The sequence below is a fragment of the Anopheles moucheti genome, chromosome 2 (genome assembly GCF_943734755.1).
Source record: "Anopheles moucheti chromosome 2, idAnoMoucSN_F20_07, whole genome shotgun sequence".
In the NCBI taxonomy this organism is placed as follows: domain Eukaryota; kingdom Metazoa; phylum Arthropoda; class Insecta; order Diptera; family Culicidae; genus Anopheles; species Anopheles moucheti.
Window position 1 is genome coordinate 48,683,573 of NC_069140.1, and position 24,283 is coordinate 48,707,855.

The 24,283-nt window shown below is 44.2% G+C and overlaps 1 protein-coding gene across 1 annotated transcript; it reads right to left on the reverse strand.

Annotated features, from left to right (window-relative positions):
• Positions 1 to 11: 11 nt before the first annotated feature.
• Positions 12 to 22,009, reverse strand: LOC128299661 (diacylglycerol kinase eta). The gene is made up of 14 exons (XM_053035681.1): positions 21,929 to 22,009; positions 15,443 to 15,594; positions 15,183 to 15,378; positions 14,598 to 15,095; positions 10,687 to 10,832; positions 10,073 to 10,339; positions 9,869 to 9,994; positions 9,576 to 9,778; positions 8,682 to 9,514; positions 8,473 to 8,616; positions 7,172 to 8,411; positions 6,520 to 7,080; positions 6,009 to 6,442; positions 12 to 5,191 (listed from the first exon to the last, which is right to left on the reverse strand). The coding sequence occupies exons 2-14, from the start codon at positions 15,541 to 15,543 to the stop codon at positions 4,661 to 4,663; spliced, it is 5,280 nt and encodes a 1,759-aa protein (XP_052891641.1). The 5' UTR covers positions 15,544 to 15,594; positions 21,929 to 22,009; the 3' UTR covers positions 12 to 4,660.
• Positions 22,010 to 24,283: the final 2,274 nt, after the last annotated feature.

The following is a 24,283-nucleotide window of genomic DNA, read 5'->3' on the forward strand; positions in this document are numbered from 1 at the left end:
CTGTAACTTTTATGTATTATAAACTGTACGCATCTAATATCTAATGCTGCATCATACAGCGGGACTATGTAGAAGTAAACGTCTGCTGGAAGAATTGTTTAAAGTAACCAACTGCCGGGGGTGAAAGCATAAAGTTCAAAACATCACTTACGATTTCAATAATAATTACAGTAAACAAATAACCGTAGTAAAACAATCCAAAACTCAAAACTATTTCCCATCGCTCGGAAGCGCTCGCAGGTTTCCTACACTTCGATGTCCATTTCATAGCTTAAATGCAATTATAAAATAATGAATTGAATCGTCGTATCTATTCGATAGCTGGTACCGGTTTATCGTCTCTCAGTTTCAATGCCGTAAGGTTTAGCTGTGAAATGCGTACACTTTTTGTATTTGTTAATACCCGTAGTACTCGACTGCGTTATGTTGCGTTGTACAATCAGACGAAACGTAATTACGATGTGAATTGTTCTTAACATGTTCATAACCATTGCGCAATGGCGTTCTGTAAACTGTTGCACTGGTTTTGGCTTGAGCTCATTTCTGCAAAGAACTGCTATGGATAGGATAGCTTTTACGTACCGCAATTGAGCGTTAGTCTAGATGCACTAGTGACTAGCTTGGTCAATTGGGCGGGTATGAAGCGCAGACAGGCTCTATTTTAGTTACGTTTGTTTGTATCCTGGTTGCTGGTTTGATTTGGATTGGTCCGTTGTGCGTGGTGCGCTTTAAAGAAATTGCGTGGCCAGGTATTACAGGTGGTCAGAAATTGTGTTTCTGCTGAACAGGAAAACATGCCTCCTCCACGCCTCACTCTGCAGCACATGCCACCGTTTGCATTTAGTTGGTCTATGTTTGGTAAGATTATTTCACCAGCTGTGATTGACCCACTGATCGCAGCATGTGTGACTTTGCTTACTCGTTTTATGGCCCATTCTGTTCGCATGCACCTTCCCCTAACGTATTATATGCTGCAGCCTAGAACAAGTAGCTAAACACAAAACATTAACTAATGCACCCAACAGGTAAGCTAAGCTTAATCGATATAAACTGCATTATTCAATACGTGACTGACTTCTCAACTAGACGTATCTAGACGCGGTGCTTAAACAAAGAATCGACACCAAACAGATAGGGTTGGGTTGTTGATACGTTTCAAGTTCGCCACCGTCCGCATGCTAACCTTCCATCATTTGCTTACAGTTACAACTACAATGATACAATTAATGCCTCCAGGGCAAGGTTACAAGGTTTGTGGGTTATTCTAATTAAGCCATGCGTAGCCATATTGCATCTCAATCATCAATTGCAGAGAAATTTCATCTTATTGCGTACGGCACTATCGCCCGCCCGCGTTCACGATAGCTGAAGCAACATTCAAACATTACCGCGCGCGTTTGGCGTTGGGAAAATTGTATTCCATTCCAACGAATCAACGGAACTGCAAGTAAAGTATTGCCGACTGCACTGAAATGATCGATATTGCTCATTAATGATTTACTTTTTCCCTTCCTTTAAGTCATGCGTCACGAAAGCAACTCATGCGCTGTGTGCTATGCTAATGGTAAATTGTTGGCCTCGTTCGTTGCTGCTGCTGCTGCACAAAAGTGTGCTAAACTAAATTACTATTTTGACAGCGTTTCTTATTGCAGTAGTGTGTGCCCAATCGAGAGGCCACTATTGCTGTGCGGGTAAGGGACATGTTAAATGGAAAGCATTCCAACAAAATGAGCGAAACGTTCTTACAGCACACCTTCGATGATTGTTCTTGCTGGGTTTTGTTTTGTTTTGTTTTTCCATCCCGGAACACTTACACTATCATCCGATGAAACTTAGCAAGTTCTAAACAACTGTTTTTTTTTTTAATGGAAATTTACGGTGGTTGTAATCCGGATGCATGGTCTTATGTCCACCGCATATTATAGGCAGGCTCGATGATGATTAAATGATTTCGTTTTGTTTTGCGTAACCTATCCATATCACTACTAGAGATACTACCAACATCTATCGCGAAACAGTCAATGATCAACATCCATCTGTTTCGCTACTAACAAATTGCCAATATCGATAAGAAGTTGCTACAGCTTATATTTGCTCAGTGTTTAGTTTAATTGTTAAATGTTCCTTTATGGTTCAGTAAACTTTTTTCATAATTGAAACGTCCTGCATCCGTAGGCATCCGTTTTAATATCGCTTCTCCCGATTCTAGGCATCGACGTGATACATTCTACCGCATCATGCTCCATTCGTCCATTAGCTCCTGCACAGTATTTTCCTCCTGTGCTCTTTTATTTATCCTCCATACCCCAGCAATAATTAATGCTTAACGTAAAGACAGTTAGGTTTCCACAGTGGAAGTCTTGTAAATCTCTTGCTTGAGATCGATGATAAAAGTCTAGAAAAAAAGGCGTCCAATAGCATTGTTTTGTTTTCTTCTCTTCAGCCTTTTAGGCTACATTCACACAAACACACACACACACACACAAACACACACATACATGTTGAAACACAACAGAAACTCCAAATAGAAGATCATATTACATAACTGTCGCGCCCATCGCGGATAAACACTTGCTTTAAGAACTACTCACCAATTACAGGTAACAGTACATCATTTCTACGTTTAATCGCTTAATAACCGCGCTACTACTCTATAAAGGTATTAATTTTGGTTTTAATTTGCCCGTAAAACTTTTTTTTTAAAGTGTGTACGAAGGTTGTGTGATGTTGTGATTTTGTTATTTTACGTTTCTTATCAACTTTTAATTCAACTTTCAACTACACATACTACGATTGTCTTTCGAATGGAAAACATCCCGATTGCGGAAAGCGTATTTTTGTTTCAATTGAGATCTATACTTGATAGCTTTATCGTCTGTTATCTTCTTTACTGTTAATGTTTATCCTTTTATGTTGTTTTTCTCCCACTCTCTCTCTCTCTCTATCTCTCTCTCTCTCTCTTTCTTTTTTTTGTTTAGATAACTCTTTTTAATATAAACACAAACGATTGATTTATGATAACTATGATGCTACAATGTCTACTGAAAATTGAATCGCTTTTATGTTCATATTCTCTCCAGAAACTCTCTCTCTCCGGAACGGCCTCGATCAAATGCTTCTCGATCGTTCTGATTAAAATCTGGTCTTATTCGGTCACATTGATAAATTGATTGGAAATGTAATCTTTAGTAGTTGGGACCGTTAGTGTTTTTAGACATTAGTTGTTTTATTATACGATTTAATTGCATAGGTTTAACTCTTCTGTTTTTAATGCATCCAGGATCGATTGTTTGTTTTTTTTTGTTTTGGTTTGTTTGTTTGCTTTTTGGTTTTGTCTGAAGATTACCGACATCATACAATTTACATGATCGGTTCACTTATTCTGCGGTGATTGCGCATTTGTTTACGCATAGATAGGGTTACAATCTAATTGTATATGTATATTCTATTATTTGTATAAGACTTAGTATATCCTTACGTTCTGTATATTTAATCATGTAAAGTGTATAAGTAGCTTGCTTTGATCTGTTTTGTTTATATTCGATGAGATAACATTTACCCTTTTCTTTGGGCTGACTGGTTCCAATGGTTAGTGGTTGTGCTCGGTTAACTAAAGTCCACTCGACTATTAATGTAGATTACGCTATTACGATATTTCTACTCAATAATATTCACTTATCACAACTAACACGCGTCTTGCTCCATCCAATATACCTAATCCGTACATAGTAAACATTCAACAGTACTAAACAGGAACACAAAAAGGATGACGACCGCTCGTGTACCGACCGCACTGTTTGTTACTGTTCGACAGAAGTGTTTGCTCACCGCGAACGACACGAGTTTAGCGTTTTGTTTTTGAGATTTTAGTCATACACAGCATGACTCGTCATGCACAATGGACGAATCGATCCATCGAGCCGAAGTTGTGAAAGCGTATCCGAATCTGGGAACAGATTTTCCTCTGCGTTCTTTACGATCTATACAATCGTATTCCGGGACCACGGCCAAGCAACGATCAAAGGGAAGAAACTAAATTACACACAATCAACAGCTCATCATATTTACGATTAACCTATGCGACGTGTAAGATGTTACGCATAACGACATCTTGTAGTCGGAATATGTTATACAATAAGTGATTTGCTTACGTCGTCACGACCTTGTATCGTGTGTTTTGCTTTACCTCTTCACAGCGATAATGCATCCTTTTTTCTTGCTTCGGGTTGTACCATCGCAATAGTTGCTGGCAGAGATGTCTATGGCCGTTGAAGAAAGGGATGGAAAAAAGGCCGCAACTATGTTTACTGCCATTGCTAAATCAGTTGGGAAGGGTACAAAAATTCTGAATCAGCCGGTCAGCAGCATTTCCTTATCAATCTACTCTTATGCTGGTATATACCCCTTATGGTAGATTACGTTGCGTTCGCTACTAAATACGACAGATACCAAAGTCTTTTAGTTGCTTTTATCGAAGTTTTAAGTTATGTCTCTTACATTCCTGTTAGATATACTGTCCATCGTTCGCCGAGGCTGAGATCTTATCTGCGCCGAAATCACATCCAATGGTGGATTTTTCGTTCGTTTCGTTTCATAGCGTGATGATTCGTTATGTGTATGCATCGATCGTTAGCGAAGCATCATCGCTGTTGTCGCACATCTACCCAGTTCCTAGGTCTTTGATTGCTTGCAGAATACGCTTCACGTGCCCGACTTTGGTTACGCCTAGGTCCTTCAAATCACGGCGCGCCAGTGTGAGCAGCTCCTTTCCGCGTATGTCATTCTTGATGAAGCTGTCCACGTACTCCGACAACTGCATCGCTTCCAACCATGTAACTACCTCGCCCACACCCCAGTTACTGACCGTCTCACGTGATGTTGTTGCTGCCTTCGATACAGTTCCCGTTGCTGCCGGACCGTGATGGGAGCTGTGCCCGCTGCGGAACCGCAACCAGAACGGCTTTTGTTTTTTGCGATGATCGATTTCTTCGTTCGGTGCCAACACGTTCAGATACACCCTTGTCTCACCGGTCTCGGACGATTGCTGCAGCGTGCACTTACCAAGTTCCATTTCCATGTTTGCCAGCGAAACACTTAGCTTCGTCTCCAGATCTTCGCGGAGTATCAGACTATGGCTGCGCTCTCTCAACAGTTCACACGTATCCTCGTACAGCTGTCTAGCGCATCGAACCTGCAAAAGGGCAAATTGTAAGGGACCATATACAATCTTCTCTTTAGCGTGTATAACGACCCCCTTTTAGGTCAAAAATGACCAACGTCTAATTAAGGGGGTCGTTATACAAGCGTAGTAACTTTTCCGTTCTAGCTTTATGGATTAAAGGTCGTTTTGTTGAAATAAAAGGATGGATGGATAAGACAAGGATGAGTATGTGGTTTAATAATGTTTGGAACAAGAGACCTGGAGCTCCTATGAAAAATCATCAATGCTAGTACTGTATGCTTTTAGAGGTCATCTACCAGCAGAAGTTAAACAAATTGTTCCTCTAAGCAAAACGTTTCTGGAAGTCATTCCTGGAGGTCTAACCAGTCAACTGCAACCACACCCGTTTCAGGGTATGATAAGTAAAGAATAATGGAGTAAGTGCATAAAAGGGGCTGATTCGAATCTGACTCCTTCAGGAAGAATAAGAATAACCCGCCATTCCAGCGATCTGACAATGGTACGATCATACTGTATAGTCAGGAGTCAGCGAAGCGATTGTCGTCAAATCCTTTCCAAAATGCGAAATCAGTAACAATCTTGATGGGACTGAGGATCATGCAATTTTTGAAGATAGTGCTGACGGGGATGATGACAATGAAAATGTGTTTGAAAACGCCAGTGAGGACGATATGAAAGAGTATTATGAATTGTGATGTTCAAAATTAAATGTAACAATAAAATTGTTCCAATTGTTTTAGAAACAATTATTGTTTCTGATATTGACCAAGAAATAAATACATCTAGGGGGTCGTTATACACGCTAAAATACGGTACATCAACCTACCAACTGTGTTAGCTGCCGGCGAAGATTTGGTCCCTCGATGATTTTGCCACCCGGATGGATGGACTCCAGCGCATCCGCTGTCTTTGAGGCCACAACGTAAAGGTTCGGCTGCAGCGATGGGTGTGATATGATAAGAAACTTCACCCACTTTACCAGCGTGCTGACACATTCGATGAAGTTCAGCAGCAGATACGTTTCACGCTCCGAAAACATATCCTCGGAAGGAGCGACGTGATGCTCGGACGCGGTTGATGGTTGTTCCCGTGCGATGCTGATACTATGCTGACGTTGCTTCTCCTGCCAGCTCTTCAGCGACACCTCAAGGCTACGATTGCGGCACAGCATTTGCACGCGATTCTTGTGTATGATCCGGATCATGCCTGGCGGTTGCAACCAGGCCTCTCCGTCCACCTGTATCGGAACGCATTCTTCACCTACAAAAAAGTAACAGCATATGGTAGTGACTAATTCTATCATCCTACGAAACACACGCTTCTTCGTCGGCCCCTACCGAGAATATTAATCTGAACGCTCTGACACTGAGCTATCCGGTGATGCTGTAGGTTGATAAGCCGTGACGCAGCCATCTGCACGGATCCGAACACTGCCACTACCTCCAGTATGCGATCGTCGAAACTCTGTGCCAGGAAGCAGTCGTCCTCCTTCTTACTGCCCCAGAAGTTTGTACCGCCCATAAAGCTGGGAATGTTCAGCACTACGATGCCCTGCAGCGAAGGCAGCGGAATGCGCTGTCCGTCACACTCGAGCTGTACCTTCTGTTCCAGGTTTTTGTACGTTTTTTGCAACCATTGTTTCGACCCAAGCACACCGTACCACATGTAGTTCTTGGCACGCGATCGGCACTTCTCCGGATGCTCCTCCCGCTTGTTGTGGAAATCGAGCGAAATCTTCGCATCAATGCCAATGCCAAAGTAGTTGTTCATTACCGCCTTCTCGTAATATCCTTCGAGCAGGGTCTCGTCCGGATCCATCAGTGGACTTACGGCAGCGCACAAGGTGTCGGCATTAGCGAGCAAACACTTCGATATGAAACCGGTTCCAGTGCTTACATCTGGAAGTGTTTGGAACAAAAAAAAACGTTGATTAAGTCATGAACGAATCTTCAATCTACTTGCACTTCTAACACCCTGTACTATACTTACTTGGCCAGGACGGCAATCGGACGAGAGGGTTGATGATGGGTAGCTTCTTCACTCGCTCTTCCTTTTCCTCCTTCTTCCTGTCCTCCCTGCCATCAGAGTCCTTGTCCAGATTAAACAGTCCCAGGTTGGAGCTGAAGATGTTACTCTTGGAGCTACCCAGACCCTCCGGTTTAAACAGCAAGCTGCCACTGCTAATGCGCCGCGATGCAGCTGGGGAGCAGTTTAGGAAGCGAATGTGTTCCGAATCGAAACCCAACAGATTTGGATTGTTGTTCGAGTGCCGGCGATTGATGTCGATTTCGCGCGGCGCCAGCAGATTCGGCGTGTGCTCCGAGTGGCGCCGTATCTCCGGCACCCGTAGCGATCGCAATTCATCGCTAATGGCAGGAGACGGTGGCTCCACTACCACGTTGATCGTTGGGATGCACGGTAACCGGAAGCTTTTCTCGCTTCGATCATCCTTCTCGTGCTCATCGTGATCAACCTGTTTGTCTTCACCGTCATCATCCTCATCCGCACGCCCATCCTCTTCATCATCTTCCTTTTCTTCCTCCTCCTCGTCATCATCATCATCTTCCGCCGCGTGTGCATGACCCTGCGGTTCGTCATTGTCGGTAGATGATCGCTCGCCTAAATCATCATCTGGCAGACTTTCATCTTCATCTTCCGGATTGGCCGCAGACACCAGCTTCTTATACTCGAAGCCAGACGAGCGCACCGTATCCGTTTCCGACACAGACATATCCGATGGTGAGCCGTGTATCGGTAGCAAGTTGCGCGCAAATGTTTTAATGTTTTCGTACTCATTCTCGCCGACCGACAGCCGGTTGGTGAATCCTGTCCCGAGGCTACGCGTCATGCCCCGGTGCGGTCGTTTGAAGCTCTTGCGCGCTATATCGTTCCCTTCCACGAACTTGGCCAAGCTGCAAAATCGGGGTTCCTTCACTTTCTGATCATCGCACCGGTTGTCGATATCGAACACACGGTTCTCGAACCCGCACTGCTCAAGCTCGACGGCGTCGTTGCGCTGCTGCTTTGCCTTGAAGCTTCTGCGCTTCGTGTGATCCAGCGTGCACAGGGTGGTGGTGTCTTCCGTGATCGTATTATCCTGTAACGCTCCAAGCAAATCCTGTCCCAGCACTGAGCTTATGTCATCCATCAGGCTTTCGCCGTGTAACGCTTCCGTTGTGTCGCTTGTTTCCGGCGAATCGATATGGCTGAAGCGGTCGTTGTCCAAGTCCTGCCGTGATTGAATGGATTAGTGAGCGATTATAATTTTGATACAAACAAAGCCAACTAACCTGTATAATATCTCCTACATGCACCTGCGAGTTGTTATCTGATTGTCTGTCGAGTATCTCCGACGTAACGCTACATTCTTCGTTGCTTATTGCTGATAGGATATCACTGCCATCGCCGGGTACCTCATCCGAAGACGATCGTTCCTGTCGAGAGCAAACAATAAATACCGCACCGTGTCTACTACCGCCCTCGCAGCAAATCCACTTACCGGCATGTCCGTATCGATGATAGTAATGTTTTCACTAAAATAGATGTTCTCCGGTGGTTTTTCAAGACTCGGAATGCAAATAGTGGGCACCTGCAGCATATTGCACGACGAGCCAGGTTTCGATGACGTCGGTTCCGAACCAGCCAGACCAACCTTGCACGTACCGGTGGCGCTCAAGCGTTGCGCTTGGGTGCGATAATAATTACGCTCGTACACTTCAATAGGTTGAAACTGCATGTAGCCACCTTCGCTACGGTGATGCCCATTGCCCAACCCAGCCATCTGCTGCTGGTGATGCTGTTCGATCGTTTTCTTAAACGGTTTAAACCCTAACCGCTCGAACGCGCTGTTCGGGTCAAGATCAAACTTAACCGTCTTCGTGTCCGACTCGAAAGAAAAGTCGTACGGTGCGGTCGTGGACTGTGAATCGGACGTCGTGGTGGTCGTGGATTTTTGGTTCAACGTATCATCCTGATCCCTGGCCTGATTGTCGGTCGCCAGTTCAGACTCACCCTCCAGCGGTGGTTCGAGGATGGGTTCCGCCATTTTTGGCTCCGTGTGAATGCTGTTCTCTTCCAGCTCCTCGATGCTGGAGATGCGATACGACTCCGGTACGCCCGAGCTTCGGCGACTGCCACCGTCGGCAAACTGTTTCGGAACCGGTAGATTGAGGGTGCTGAAAAAGTGTTCATCCATCGAATCGCGCCGCATATCTGGCAGGGGTGAAATGCAGGTCAATCGTGATGTAGACACCGAGGGCGATATCATGCCGGGAGGTGGTGGCAACGTTGCCGGCGATGTGTTGGCGGAATTGTCCGATGAGGAAGCGGTGGCTGTAAGGCGTATTGGTTAGATGCGTTTAAAAAAACCCTCTGAAACCCCCAATCCACTAACCTCTAAGTGTGTTCATAGGCACGGAAAGGCGCTTCTGTGGTGCGTACGGTATTACTTTTTCGCTCATCTCCACCACTTCATGTATTGCTCGCTTGAGGCTGTTGGCCCGGCATAAAAGTGCTTCCTTTTCCGAACGACGGTCTATTCTACTGATGCGCTCTTTGGAATTCAGTTTATCTTTCTCGTTTTTCTCTATTGTTTTTCTGTGAAAAGGCAAAATCAATCAATTCAACCGGTTCGGCCATACCGGGATCGTTTCGAAAATTCGCAAAGCTGCTACTGGCGCTACTTACGTATCTATTGGTCTTTCTGAGGCACTTTTTTGAGCAATTTCTTTCAGTGTTCTAAATAATTCGTCGTCACCGTGAAGACCAGCTTCCTCATCCTTCAGAGTATCTAATAACATTCCTAACTTTTGTCTAGAAAAAAACAACACGTATGCAACAAACAGGTGAGCGATTTAATTAAACTTTTCGGGAGGGAAGTAAAAGTCGTACCTTAAAATATCACATTTGACGCTTAATTGCTCTTCGTCGGAGCTGGTTTCCCTTACTCTAGCGATAAAGTCGTTGACCGTTTCGCATAGGATTCTCGTCGATTGTATCATCATTTGCGTGTCTTCGTTGTACACAATTGACTGCAGATGCCACAGTGCGCTGTCCTCGTACTGTGATAGCAGCGGATCGGCGTAGTGCGAGATCGACATCTTCGGGGTCCGCGTTGTTGCGATGCCAATATCGCGCTCAAATACCATTACACTCCATCTGTGGGGGGGAAGAAAAAATTTAAGCGGAAATGGTTCAGCGTGCTGTAACGTGGGAATATTAAACGACCGACTTTGTTTTCTCGACACGTGTCCACTCTATTTATCACGGAATATATTCTGAATAATTAAAACCCAAAGCTCAAACAAACCTCACAAGAAACGTGACCCAAAAACCAACAATATTTGCGATAATTTGCGCTTGTCTTCCATATGTTTAGCACACGGCAGTCGATGTGTATTTCCACTGGGTCAGAGTGTCGATTGGATGGAAACATCGTGCCACAAAATCTTCACGCGCCCACACTCTTATCGCATGCCCCCCTTTCCAACTCCTTCTACACTTACCTGTCAAGCATCTTAGTGCTGGCCTTCTCGTACCGTTCCAGAAGCTGCGGCAGGTGTGCGTCATCATCGCAGGAGCTTCCCCAGCCAAGGACTCGTGCCAGATCGTTTCCCGTTCCCAGCGGAAGGACTGCTATTTGGCATTGTTTCTGCAACGAGTAAAAGTCAGTAAACACTCTCAACAACAACTTTCACCTTGATCGAATTTACAAAATCGAGAAAGTTTAATTCGTTACCATTACCGGAGCGGTACATCGCGACATTCTACAGCGGGAAGTATCGTTTTGCGGGGGGGGGTTGTAAGAAGTGACGTGTGGAGTGCGTTGTTATTCGAATGCCAACCATCAATTTATGGAAAATGTGTTTCGCAAAAAAAAAAACACACACACCTTTCGTGCGCTACGCTTTATGTCGACTTTCCGTACTGATTACACAAAAGTTAGAATGAAAAAAAAATCGCTCACAAAGGCCAAGCTGCGAACTTTAATCAATTCTCGGAAGCGCAAATAAAAACGACAAAAAATGCATTAAACTTTTGTCATTTGGTACGCTACACACCCAAGCCTGAGGGGAATATGTTTTCTAACCAGGCACACCTGTATGTGAACCAACACCGCATGTGAACGGTTAATTTAGAAAAATAATTTTGAAAGAAAACAAAAACAGCTCATATATTTTTTTAAATGTTAGCTACAACAGCTATGGCTTTACCTTATGTTATTTATGGGACCCACAGTCATTTATATCCCATACGAGACTGAATTTATTTAAACGCCTCTATCTCTGTATCGGTAAAACTCATGTGCCCGATGCCGATTCAGCTTACTTCCAAAAACAAAGAAAACTATCAACATTAAACCAAGCCACTACCTCCAATTTCGAAACAATGCTCGGCCGTTGTTAGTCTCGAATATGAACAGTTTGAACATTAATTGAATACAAATACAAACCATCATATACGAACGAACGAATTTAAGCCAGTCGTTCGTCTAATGTAATCAAATTGATCAGTGGTTTCCAACTTAATGGCTTTCAGTTGTACGAGGAAGAAATTGTTTGACCATAGTCACTAAAGGCACTTAGCCTTTAATGCCAACCGAGTTTGCTTGGTGGATTTATTATCAGTCTTGTTCTACAGAACAAATGAGCGTAAACTATTTAGACACTTTCAGCATTCTTTTGCCATGTTTAATTGCTCTAACTAGTGACGGAGCAGCAGCTGCACTCCTTTCGTCTCTTCGTCGATTTTAAAACCGCATACGACAGCATAGCCAGAACTGAACTCTTTTCGAATCCCAGCCAAACTTACCAGACTAGTAAGAATGATAATGCCCAACGTCACATGCCAGGTGATGGAGGATGGAAAACTTTCAGTGCTTTTTGCTATCACCCTTCAAGCTAGCGACCGCGACCCGAAGGTGGACACTTCGGCGGTCATCTTCTACAACTCATCCCTGATCCTGGCATACGCTGATCACATAGACATCATTGGTTTACGACTCTTCCTACGTATCGTTGGGCGGAACGTATCGGTTGGAGATTAACGAAGCAAAAATCAAATTGATGGTGACACTGTCCACGGCCCTGCTAGAACGTAAGGATAGGTGACCGCACCTTTGAAGTCGACAAAAATTTCACTTATCTTGGATCCAAGATCAACACCGACAACAGCATTGATATTAAGATACGGCGCACTTACTCTCGTACAGCGGAGTAGACTCGCCAGGCTCCGCTGGGCTGGTCACGTCATGAGAATGACACCGGACGACCCTACTAGTAAAATTCTTTTAGTTTGTCCACATGGACAGAGGAGGCGTGATAGGCCCAATTTGCGATGGAGTGATGGCGTTGATGGGTCCGCCAGAAAGGCAGGGAAAATCTATTTGCTGATGACGACGCTGAACCGTGAGTGGTTTAGAGGACTCCTCCAGCAGGAAAAGACCACGAAGCGGTTGTAGCGCTTGATAAGTAAGCGAGTAATAAAGAAAGGAATTGCTCCTACTCAAATTGGGATAAAAGTTTTAACTTTTCCGTTTATTAAACTCTCGCTATGAGTGACCGACCAGCCGCCTTAACTGCTCAGCTTCAGGAGGTAGTATGGATGTGAAGGTCGCGGAACAGTGGAATAATGTATCTTGCGATGCATTGAGAAATGCTGCCATAGCCGGCACATGTGAGCCACTGGTAAAATGGTCCCCGGTTCGGGAGCGCTGTCCTACAGTCGCGAACATAGAGGCTTAACATTTTAGGGAATATATCTATGCTTTCTTGAAACACGTTCAATCGTTTTTTCCCTTTTTCGTAGTACAATATTATTTTCCTCACCCATCGTACATGGCCAACGGCATACGAAGCCGTTATCATTCGCCCAAAACACATACAAACATAACATCAAACAAAAACTTGGATTTGTGCCTTAATCATCAAACAGGACATTACCTTTTCCTTCCGCCCTTCGTGATACCCAGGCTCCCGCATTGCCGGTGATCCGGTGATCAGGCGGGCCTGTAAACATCCACACCGCTTCCTCATCAACGTGATCATAACCGTTGCTCGGTTACATCCGTCTAGCCCTTCGCAAGGGTTCCGTTCTTCTCATTAGATATTAATCCTGCCCTTCTTCCGATGGGTAGAGTTCCGTTTAGATGCTTCATGCTGATACTGGGTGCGAGCTTTGTGCGTTTTTCTCTTTCTTGCATCCTTGCTGTTCACCATTCCTGGCCGACCCCAAACCACCCGCCCCCCCCGCAATACACAATTCGTATAACTCATTTCCTGCGGGCGGGAGTGGTTTCTTATCCAACCGTGGAACGGTTGGTCATGTCAGTACGTTAGTCGGACATATTTCAAGCGCCCATAGCGCTTCGTGGCCCCCGGGAACTTTCATATCCGTCTTTCGAACGAGCTGTCTACGATCTGTACTTTGAAAGAAGCTCAAAGTAAAAAGAAAAAGCATACAGGTTAACAGCGTTGTGTACCTTGGCGGACACAATAATGGGATATTGGAACGCTAGAACAAATATTTATTGGGAAAACATTGCTCCAAAATTCCATGTACAATTATTTGGAAAACAAACATTAGGAGCAAAGGTATAACTTTTACAGCAAACTTCCTATCTTGGGTACATTTTCCAGTTTCACAACGACGTAATCTTTTGCTTAAATCGGAAATGAGCACTAAAGCTTAGCGAAAAGCCTTGCGAAAAGGAGTAATCATAATAACCGATCATAAAATCGCCATGCTATGGTTATACCATTGCTTAACCACTTTAGTCGTAACGCGTGGTTGGTATAGCTGCAGCTTTAGTAGTGAGTTTCCAGTGAGACACTTGGCAGGAATCGCTTTATACCGCAACGTGCCATAATTCGTACCCTTGACATTTAACTGCAGACCTTCAGTTTACAACTGAAGTGGAACATCCCATCCAGACCTTCCTGGCGAAATCTGCGTCACAATTGGTACCCGACACCCGGATTGGTCATGGTCGGAATAAGTCTGTCCTTCATACAACTTCCACCGTCTATGACAGACAGGACGCATCGTATTATATGGGAATTCGTCGTAGCATTTCCGTTTGGGTGGCGTCCAGACGAAAGCTGGGAGGTTGCAATTGTACCAGCTGGTGCGTCCGGTCGAATGTTTTGCGTGTAGCCGACAACCCAAAACGAACGAAGAAACTAAGCGCACAGTTCTGCGGCACAGACACCACGGCAAACCATCTTATTAGCATACCATTTTCAGGACGGTTCCTAATGAGATGAGCTTTTTTTGTTGCTGTAGTTGCTTCGAACAAAGTGCCTCGTTGGGAGTGAAGCAGAACGTGTGCGCGTCTAATTTGCCCGACATTTTCGACCAACTGAACAAACCGTACGAACCCGGAAAGAGTACCCGGTGTAAGAGCCCGTGTACTTACTTGCATGTTTAGATGGTCTATCTCGCTAAGCACCCAGCCGACGGATCCGTCGCCCGAGCAGATCAGTATGCGAAACGGATCGAAATGACGAAACAGACGCAGCCCGAGGCCAGGACCGCTCGAGATGAGATCAAATACTTGGGCCGGATTGAGGAGCTGCTTGAAGCGGCGCAGAAACTTCACCCCCTGGTTGTCTCCCGACTTCGAGTTCACGAACACGAGCAGTGGCGAGAAGCTGCCGTGCGGCTTGCAGACGTCCCACGCCTCGTCCAGCCCGATCGAATGCAGTGATGTCGGTGGGACCATGGATACGCGCGCGGGACCTAGTGGGCACGAATTCGGTGCCTGGGGCCGGCAGGCGGTGTGCACCGTTGAGCGACACCAGAGACATCGCCAGTCTTGCAGACGCATCACGGAACCGCACGTCTTGTCGCACACCAAACATTTGGACGAAACGGGGAGATTGCCCTCCATCCACTGGTGGGGCATCACGATGTTCTGTTCACCCAAAAAGAGAGAGAGAGAGAGAGAGAAGAGCAATAAGTGAGCACTCACGGTGCAAGTACGTACTGGGTCCTTGCTTACCCCATCGTTATCCTCGATGATATCCTTGCCGACGCTGGCGAGCGTTGTCCATTTGCAGTTTGATATTGCCTTTGCAGCGCACCGTTTATGCACCTTGCATTTGCACACCTCACAGGACAGCCCGTGGGAAGTAACGCCAGACAGTGCCTCCCGGCAGACGTTGCAGTACGTAGGCCGTGCATGAGACGTTGCGTACCTAGTTGGAATTGGATGAAATTTTGCTTAACATTTCGCCCCAAGCACATTGAATCTCAACGTACCAATGATGGTGACCGGAGAGGAAATCATGTTGATCCGGTGGGCCTGGTTCGAAAAATTCGCGTGCCGAAGCAGCCTTCAGGGCCTGCAGCCAGTCCTCCATTTCTCGGCGTGATTCCGCACACAGCACTAGCGATCTGGTAGGTGTAATTAACTGGAAGCAAGAAGCACTCAATATTAGCTATCCGAATTTATATGTTTTTCCTTTACCATTTCCACAAGAACAGTTTTGTTTTTAAAATGATTTGCATAACTCAAAAAGATAATTCCTTTTACAACGCGATTAGGGCTCATTTAATTAATACGTAACGCTGATGGGGGGGGGGGGGGGGGGGGGGTTACTGTTTGTTACGTAACATACAAAAAGATTATAATTAAATTCCCACTTCCTAGTCTATGTATGAAAAACTTATTTTAGGGATTTTTATACAATTTCCATGTTATCTATCTACTTGTTGATCGTTTAAAGGTCAAATTTCTTGATATCTTCTGATACCAACTTAATGATACTGATGTCTATTCGGATGGTGCTTTTGAATTCCAGTGTCCAGTAGTGAATCAACCATCGTCGACTCATAACACATCAATTGAACATGAAGAGCTCTAAACAGTCTCAGAATGATGCATCCTAGTTATCTACTATCTCATAGAACTTCATACAACACATCAATCATTAATCATATATCAGTTCATTATTCTATATCATTTAGTGCTTGTACGCTAATTCACTCTTCAACGATCACCTTTTGACAACTAGAATGTACGGCATCATGATCGGCGCTTGTATGGCCATGTTTGAAGTTGGATAGGTTCTGCATACCAGCTAAAATAGTTGGTCCTAATGGTGCTGAATTTTACGACGCTTATCAATTCAATTTAATCGTTTTTTTTTTTTCAACAAAATGCAATTTTTTATTGACATTCTAAATTTCTGGTGTTCCATTGGGTGTTAAATGATAAAAATGATTTTTATCCGGCGCTTCGCGGTCTTGACTTGCTTGACAGAAGTCTTCTAAATCGCCTACAGTCGAGCGCCATCGTCTGTCAATACATATTCACGACCTTTATTGCGATGATGCGTTCATCAACGGCATCCCTCTATCTTAATTTGGGCCTACCAAGCCTCCTCTGTCCATGAGGACGACCTAAAACGGCTTTTTAGACAGGGTCGTCCGGTGTCATTCTCATGACGTGAGCAGCCCACCGGGGCCTAGGCTGGTCTAATTCTCTGTACGACAATGGGTTCGCCGTACAGCTCATAGAGCTTATCATTGTAGCGGCTCCATTGTGCTTTCACACATAAGGGGCCAAAAAACCTTCTGAGCATCTTCCTCTTGAACGCGGCTAAGAGGGTTTCGTTTTAGACAAAGTCCATGTCTCACAAGCGTATGAAAGTACTTGAGCTATATAAGGTCTATATACTCCCAGCTTCGTTCAACTGAAAATTATTCACTAAATCTACTTTACCGACAAATGTATGCATACTTTCGCCATTTAATTAGATATTTTAAAACAGTGTTGTACAAAAAAAAGTTAGTCAAAAAGGTGAATGACAATTAACAGAAGATAACTATGCAAAAGAAATGTTGCTAGATAAATAAAAAAGGAATAGTATTGATAAATAATTTACGCACGAATTCTTTTTCTTAATAGATTATATCGATTCGCCATACGATACTTCATTACTATGTAATGTAACTCTCAAACGAGCTTCTTAAGCTTTTTAAATAGGCGATTAGTAAATGAATAATAATCCTTCGTTTGGGATCTGTGGTGTTGAAGACTGGTATACGAAGCGTCTTCCGGAAATTGATATCTTCATCGAGAACCTGGACATGGTTTAGTTAACTTGGTATATGCCAATGATACCAATTATATTGATGAAAGACACGGACAGCCCGAAAACAAATATGGTTAATGAAGTATCGTACGCAGAAACGTAGCTGTATAGATCGAAGTAGGTTCAAATTATTAGCAAATTATTAGGTTCAATTCAAATATTGAGTAGTAAATTTATTAGGCAGTATGATTGTTTCCTTTTTGCGTTAGTCGAAATACGATGGCATTACTAGATTACTTAAAAAAATTTCAATTTTTTTTAAACAAGGGGGGGAGTTCAACTAAATTTTACGTAATTAATGGAGCGGGGTTGCGTCCAGTGTTACGTTTTGTTACAACAGCGAGGGGAGGATTTTTGTGTAACGTAATAATTGAATGAGCCCGTACGACGTAGCTGTCCTTTTTCCCCCCGGCACATTTCCCACTATCACTGACTCGTTCAACCAGGAAACGATTCGAACAATCATCGTCATGCGTCATTACATCGATTACTAGAAGGTAACGCCAATGAAGCTGACATGCCATCCCAATCAACAACGCCATCATTGTCCACTTACGCTCATCACCGAAATCACAAAAAAAATCACAATCCTGGCAATGGCAATTAGATGGTAACGTAACACAGGACCACTGTTCATTAGTGCAAATGCGGACAGCTAGCGCTCATGTGTGTGTATTTGTGCTCGCAAACACTTGTCCACTGGGCCAAAAAACCCCCACTCAAGTGCGTACTATTTTCCTTCCGGTCGGTTCTTCGAACAGTTAGGTGAATACAACACCGGGCAATTAATGAAGAATGGCCAGCGATGGCAAAACCCTTCTGGTTCAAACAACAACTGCGCTTCACCGTAAGTGATGAAATATCACGCAACACATCACCAGACCTCCCCACACCGGGTGGCCCACTACGGAGCCTTTTCCAATTAGCAAAGCACATCCTCATCGGATCATCGTTCTTGTGTGCCTTCTGGTAGGTGGTTCCAGCCTTGTATCTTTTCTCTTCCCCTTTCGCGCGTACGAATCCGTACAGTGAGCGCTGAGACGTGAGAGCAGTGAAAGACACTGGTGGAAAATGCTATTTTATCTCGCGTTAGAACCGAACAAACAAAACGACGTATAATAGAGGCCGCTGAGGTTTCTTCGCCATTTATAATGCCAGCATATACCCCGGACCCTAGCGCCATCCTGCCGGTCTGCTGTTTTCGCCAACAAACCGCATCACACCGTCACATCCGAGAGCACCATATGTAAATAGCATCCCATCCCAAAGCGTTCCCCGGACTCGTAGCACCACCAGGTATTGAGCCGGTTTTGTCCAACGCTTTTCCACCACGGGTTATACTGCGGGTTGTCTCTTCTGTTATTTTGCTCTTTTTTTTTTGTTCTTTTAATATTCCACCTTCTTTCGCAACACATTTCCCGCTGCTCTCGCGTCGCCGTCTTGCTTTTGCTCGTTTGCTTTGTGCGGAACACGTCCCTGCAAAAGTGAAAGCTTTGCCGAGCAAACAGTTCTTGCCGGTGGTTTTGGCTGAAACCGTACTTCGCCGGATCCGTTTTGCTCTTTGTTTTTGCGTCAATTTTCCTACCTGCTTAGTATACAACAGTGCACGAACCCCGGGTCACATGTAGCGTACATACTGCAGGGCAGGGCTTTGCAAAGGGACACACAATCCATGTGATGAGCGTCACACAGCTCGATTCCCGCGTCAGGACAAATGCAAACGCACCGATGCGTGGTTTCACATTTAAATTTGTTCGGTTTAGGGGGGTTTTCTTTTTTTCTTTTATTTTGCACTGCTCTATTTGCTAATAGAGTTTTTGTCCTCCAACCTGAAAGGTGTTATCTTCATTCAGTTCAGCTTTACCTCACCATACACACACACACACACACACATAGCAATCATGGTGGCTGGAAAATTTTTCCTATTTTCTGCACAAACAATACTGAAATCGGTGCGCCACAACCGAACCAGCGCAAGGCAACGGCAACGACGTAGAACCAGTCAGACAGCATGGGTTTCGGAAACAACACCCCGGAAAAAAGCTCCACAGCGGTAAATTACAAACAACAACAGCACAACGCGGCAACAAACTAGGCCACAACGTGAATCCTTCCGTTTGCGATGAATGTTTAATCTTACCGTTCGCGTTAACTGACTCGGCCTTGCCTTTGCGCTGTCTGCCCGCGAAGGTTCCGAGCAAAGTACGTACCGGAGGCCCATCGTGATGTGCAGTGGTTACATGTTTGCCATATTTGTTTTTCCAGCCTATTCATGATTTTTTTCTGTTTTTTGTTTTTTTGTTTTCTTTTTGAAACATATGTAAGGTTCGCCTTGTGGTTTTGCTCTTTTCCTGCTGGTTTTTTTTTTTTTTTTTGCTTCGCGGTTCGGCTCGCGCACATAGCGCGAACATTCACTGTCTAGATGACAGATACAGCAACCCCCACAGCGCACAATGCGTACCCGTGCGTACTGACATTGCCATTTTACGGTGTTTGGAGATTTCAAAAGTAGCTTTGTGGTTTGCTGTTACAAATAACACGCAATCAACGTACGGTATTGTGTCAGTGAACCACAAGAACATTGATGTACAGTGATTGCAAACCACTGTCTGCTGTTTCGCAAAGCAGTACTGTGTCGCGCTTGCAGCAATGTCTGCATTTGAAAAAAAACCCGTTTGAATGTGGAACTTTCCAGCGTTATGAATGGATTGGAAGCGAAAAGTGCCCATTGTCTGTCAAAATCAAACTGTAGACACGTTATTATAAACCTACCGCTTGATCCCTGCTGTAAAGCAAAGGGAAAATCATTTTCCACAGCACTATCGGAGCTCGGGGATGGATTATAAAATGAATCTAAGCCAAGGATTGAGGTAGGATGGAGGTCGAGTAATAGCCAAGATACAGGTTCGCCATTTTGGATTTCATTTGACGTTTGGTCGCCCGTGTAAGATTCCTTGCGCCTAGCCTACTTTGTTTACTATATCGCAAAGTTTCACAATTAGCTTGGTCGTTAAAGTTTTCCTTCGTTTTGAATGCCTTTAGTTAAAATAGCAAACTGTTAAAAGTGGTGTGTGGTCATCACCTCTTAGTGTTCTGAAGCAAGGGCAGTTCACACGGTACCGGACTTTCACGTCGTACTGTGAACCGGGAGATATGATGAGCCTCACCTACTCGTTGTCAAATGATCGCTTTACAAAATCCGATTCCGTGCCTTTTCACCTGCCTTGAACACCAATCGCCAATAAGATCAGCAGATATTATTCCGGACTAAAATCGAAAAACAGCGTCACAAATCTCCAACCAAATCTAAAACAATAAAAATCTTGTTGCTATGACCGGCCCGATTAATCAACACAACTACACACAAAACATTTGAATGGAAAAGGGCGTCCAAACGTCAAATCACGTGTAACGAACTTTTGGCTACTTGTCAAATTGCTCTATATTACGCGACCTCTATCCTACACAGACCTTGGGGAAAATCATTTTCCACCGCACTATCGGAGCTCGGGCATGGATTACAAAATGAATCTAAGCACACAATGGAGCATTCGTTTCGTTAATGTCCCGTGTGGACCGTCACCAGCAGTATCAAAACTCGCACAAACGCGTACTAAAACCACTATTAACACCCCGAGATTACAGTGGTCGAAGTGCGAAAAATTATTGACCTAGCCGATGCGTCGTTAATCGGGCAGTACCGAATGGAACGGAAAAACCTTCCATGGCAACATACCTTGCATCAAAAATGTACCGCTCGTTGCAATAAAGGGTTTATTGGTGACGACTTTACGCTTCCCAAGTACGTGATGTTAATGATTCAAAGCAAGGGAGGGAACGAAAAAAAAAACGAACCACACGGTGTACTGGCGTGCTGGAAGGACACGAAATAATAAAACCCGGCAACCATTTTCGGTCGCTGCAATTCCTAGAGATCAACATCCGAAACAAAAACCCACCGCTAATGGCGACCGGGAGTTTGCTCTGTGTTTTTGTTCTGCTCTCCAGGACGAATAACAAAAAAAAAACACACGCGACAACGAACGATGGCGACATTGAGAGGCATTTGATGGTTTCGTAATGAACTCTTCAGCGAGATGCTAGACGAAAGACAATGTCAAGTGCAGTGCTTTTTATTGCTTCTGCCTCTGACGTCGGTGCGTTGCCGTTCCGTGCTGGCAGCCCGAGAAGGGACACCGTTCTTCGTTAGGGTTGATCGCGAACATGTAAAGAATTTACATTTTACGTTCAATCACGGATGGAGGGCGCATTGAATTGATGTTACTTTTTTGTTTTTTTTTTTATTGCTTCACCTTCATTAGTTGGATGGATGCAAGAGCAACAACAACAGCAACCGAAATGTTCGCCCGTTAAGGCGAAATTAAACTGAGCAACCTAATCAACTGTGTAATTAATATTTAAGTAGCCTTTAGTCGTAACAAACCAAAAACCCTTCTATGAACTGATCCGTGCTAAGCTTTTTTGGTATCTACAATCAAACCAATGCACGGGGTGGGTTTGTGTGTACATTTTTTTGCAAAATAATCCTTTACACAGTAAATAATACAATTTAAATGCAACGTAACAGTTGTATAAAGAATGATTATATTATGGTATAAAGCTTTATAGGAAAATTGCTTACACTTACCTGGAAGCTATGGTTTGCATTCTTCGTACTGCACTCCGCAAAGCACAAATTGGAGAGATCGATTTCATCGAACAGATCGCTCTGGAAAAAAAAACCACAACAATGCAAAGCAAAACAAAACCATCAAACAACATGAAGACAAAGTTTTTTTGTTTTTCCAAAACAAATTATACTGTCAATTAAGATTCAATCGCTGTTCGCTGCACAGTTCGCTGCCGGCATGAACGATGAGCAGATGTGCTGTTATGCTATTTTTTTTTTCTTTTTGGAAGTGCTTGCACAGAATTAAAATCAGTGTTTCATTTATGATTTACCAAGATATATTCATTGGCCGCCGTAAAAGCTTTCTAAAGGAGTGAAAGGGGAGATGGGGAAGCAGGCAGGGTTAAATGGAGACGCGATCTCGATGGAAAGTGTTCGATACTGGCGGTCGTAAATTACGATAAATAAACCCCTCGCTCTGGCGAAAAACACATAAAATGTCAATTTACGGTTTGTTAATTAGATTTTCTGAACGCTCGTAAAGAATAAAGTTTACTCGGTACCCACTCGGAGCTGGTACAGGAAGTGGTGACTTGGGTGTCGCCGCGATGAGACGCACCGTAAATGGCCGGCACCCGATGATCGATTTATTCGGCAGTGGAGCGCTTAACGCTGCTCCACTGCTAGCCACTTCTAAATCCTAAGCTTTGGTCCTTGCTGGAGCTTTGCAACTTCCAAAGCGACTCGGGCTCGGTACTAGTTTGCATGGGGCTAACGAGCCCCGCCAGTGTTAGAACGCTCGGAACGGTGTGGATGTGGTGCGTCTTTAGTTCGTTATTTCGCAGCACTTGCTCGCCCAAAAACCATTTTGGTTAGACGAGATTGGCTGGGTTCGGGAGCACGGGACACTTCAACGGTCTAAGCGCGATAAACAAACCAACCGAACGAGGCACAAGCCAACAGCAAAACTGGATAGAAAAAGAGATAAGTTTTAATTAGCGTTCCTTATCTGATTGCCTTTGAATGAATAATCTCGCTGGACTCTCGGTTATTTACTCTGCCCGCCATTATGCTGTAGCTTTTTCTTCTTTTTTTCGGTTCGGTGTATGTTTCGCCACCCGCGCACCCGGTGGAACGGGGATCACTTTCAACCGAAACACCAGTAAATAAAGATCAACGAGCTGGTCGACGCGAGGATGCTGTTTTAAGCTTGAAAGGAAACGCTAACACACAGCGAAACCCCCGACCGGCACACGGGGCCGCAACGGTAGAAAGGACAGCTTTTAATGATGCGCATGGAAAACGGCGTAGCCGCTGTGTTGTATCTTACCGATCCTTGTCGAATGGCCATTCGTGCCTAAACTTCCGAGACGGATAGTAACCGCGACACGCTGGCCACGTTATAGTCGTTCATTATGTAAATATGTGCTTTTTATGCGATTTACCACGCCAAATCGGCACCATTAGCACGATTATTAGCTGCGTATCCTTGAGCCATACTTCAAAACAAACACTTTTAGGATTAGCTGGATTGCAAAAGCGGGACTTTCGAGCACCGAACCCGGACAGTGTCGGGGTCGGGGTTTCGCTCTTCAAGTTCAAGCAGAGTTAAGGTTAGGCGTGTGCAGTGCTTTCTGTTTGGAAAAGCGAGCTAAAGATAAGGATGCCGTACGCTTCAATATGCCATTTGTTCGTCATTATCATGCGAAGAAAGCAATAACTTAACGTACCATGTGAACAGGCATTTATGAGCCCATTGCTACAGTGCTGTACAAGATTACCAATTTACCAAACAGCATGTGGTGCACGCCGCATCCCAAGCGGAATGTCTTTATTATGTGTTATTGATGCTTATCAACACCTGGCGCACAACTCGTACGGATGCCAAAAGAAGCTTCCTTGGTCAAGTCTGTCTGACACGGTCGTTCTAGGGCGACCGGAGTGGCAGACAGAGCATGAAAGCATTTTTTTTTTGTTGCCATGACAATCAAAAGGTCCCACATTTGTAATGGCCGTAGGCCGGTTGTTGTTGATTGCCTTTTTTAAATAGAAATAGACCTTTTTTTCATCGCGAAAGCGAATCTGCTGAAAGATGGTCATAAAATATTGAGTTATGTCCTAAACGGAACTAACACCATATAAAAAATTTTAATAAAATATGTATCAAAAAATAATAAAGTATTCGTATCTAGTGACACTTTGCAGTTGATTAACTAACCTTTACAGGTGTTTTTGTTTTAATATCTAACTACTAGGTCCGCAAATAAATAACGGCCGTTTTTGGCCTACTGTGGACTTTGGCGCGATTTTGACGTTTGACAAACGTCATAAATCAAGTTCGGGAATGACATAATCAAACTGAGTAAACAGATT

Coding starts and splice junctions, on each gene's coding strand:
- LOC128299661 (XM_053035681.1), bottom strand. CDS start 15,543: ATGGAGGACTGGCTGCAGGCCCTGAAGGCTGCTTCGGCACGCGAATTT. Junction 7,081..7,171: donor CCGATTGCCGTCCTGGCCAA/GTAAGTATAGTA, acceptor AAACACTTCCAG/ATGTAAGCACTGGAACCGGT. Junction 5,192..6,008: donor GCCGGCAGCTAACACAGTTG/GTAGGTTGATGT, acceptor GCCCTTTTGCAG/GTTCGATGCGCTAGACAGCT.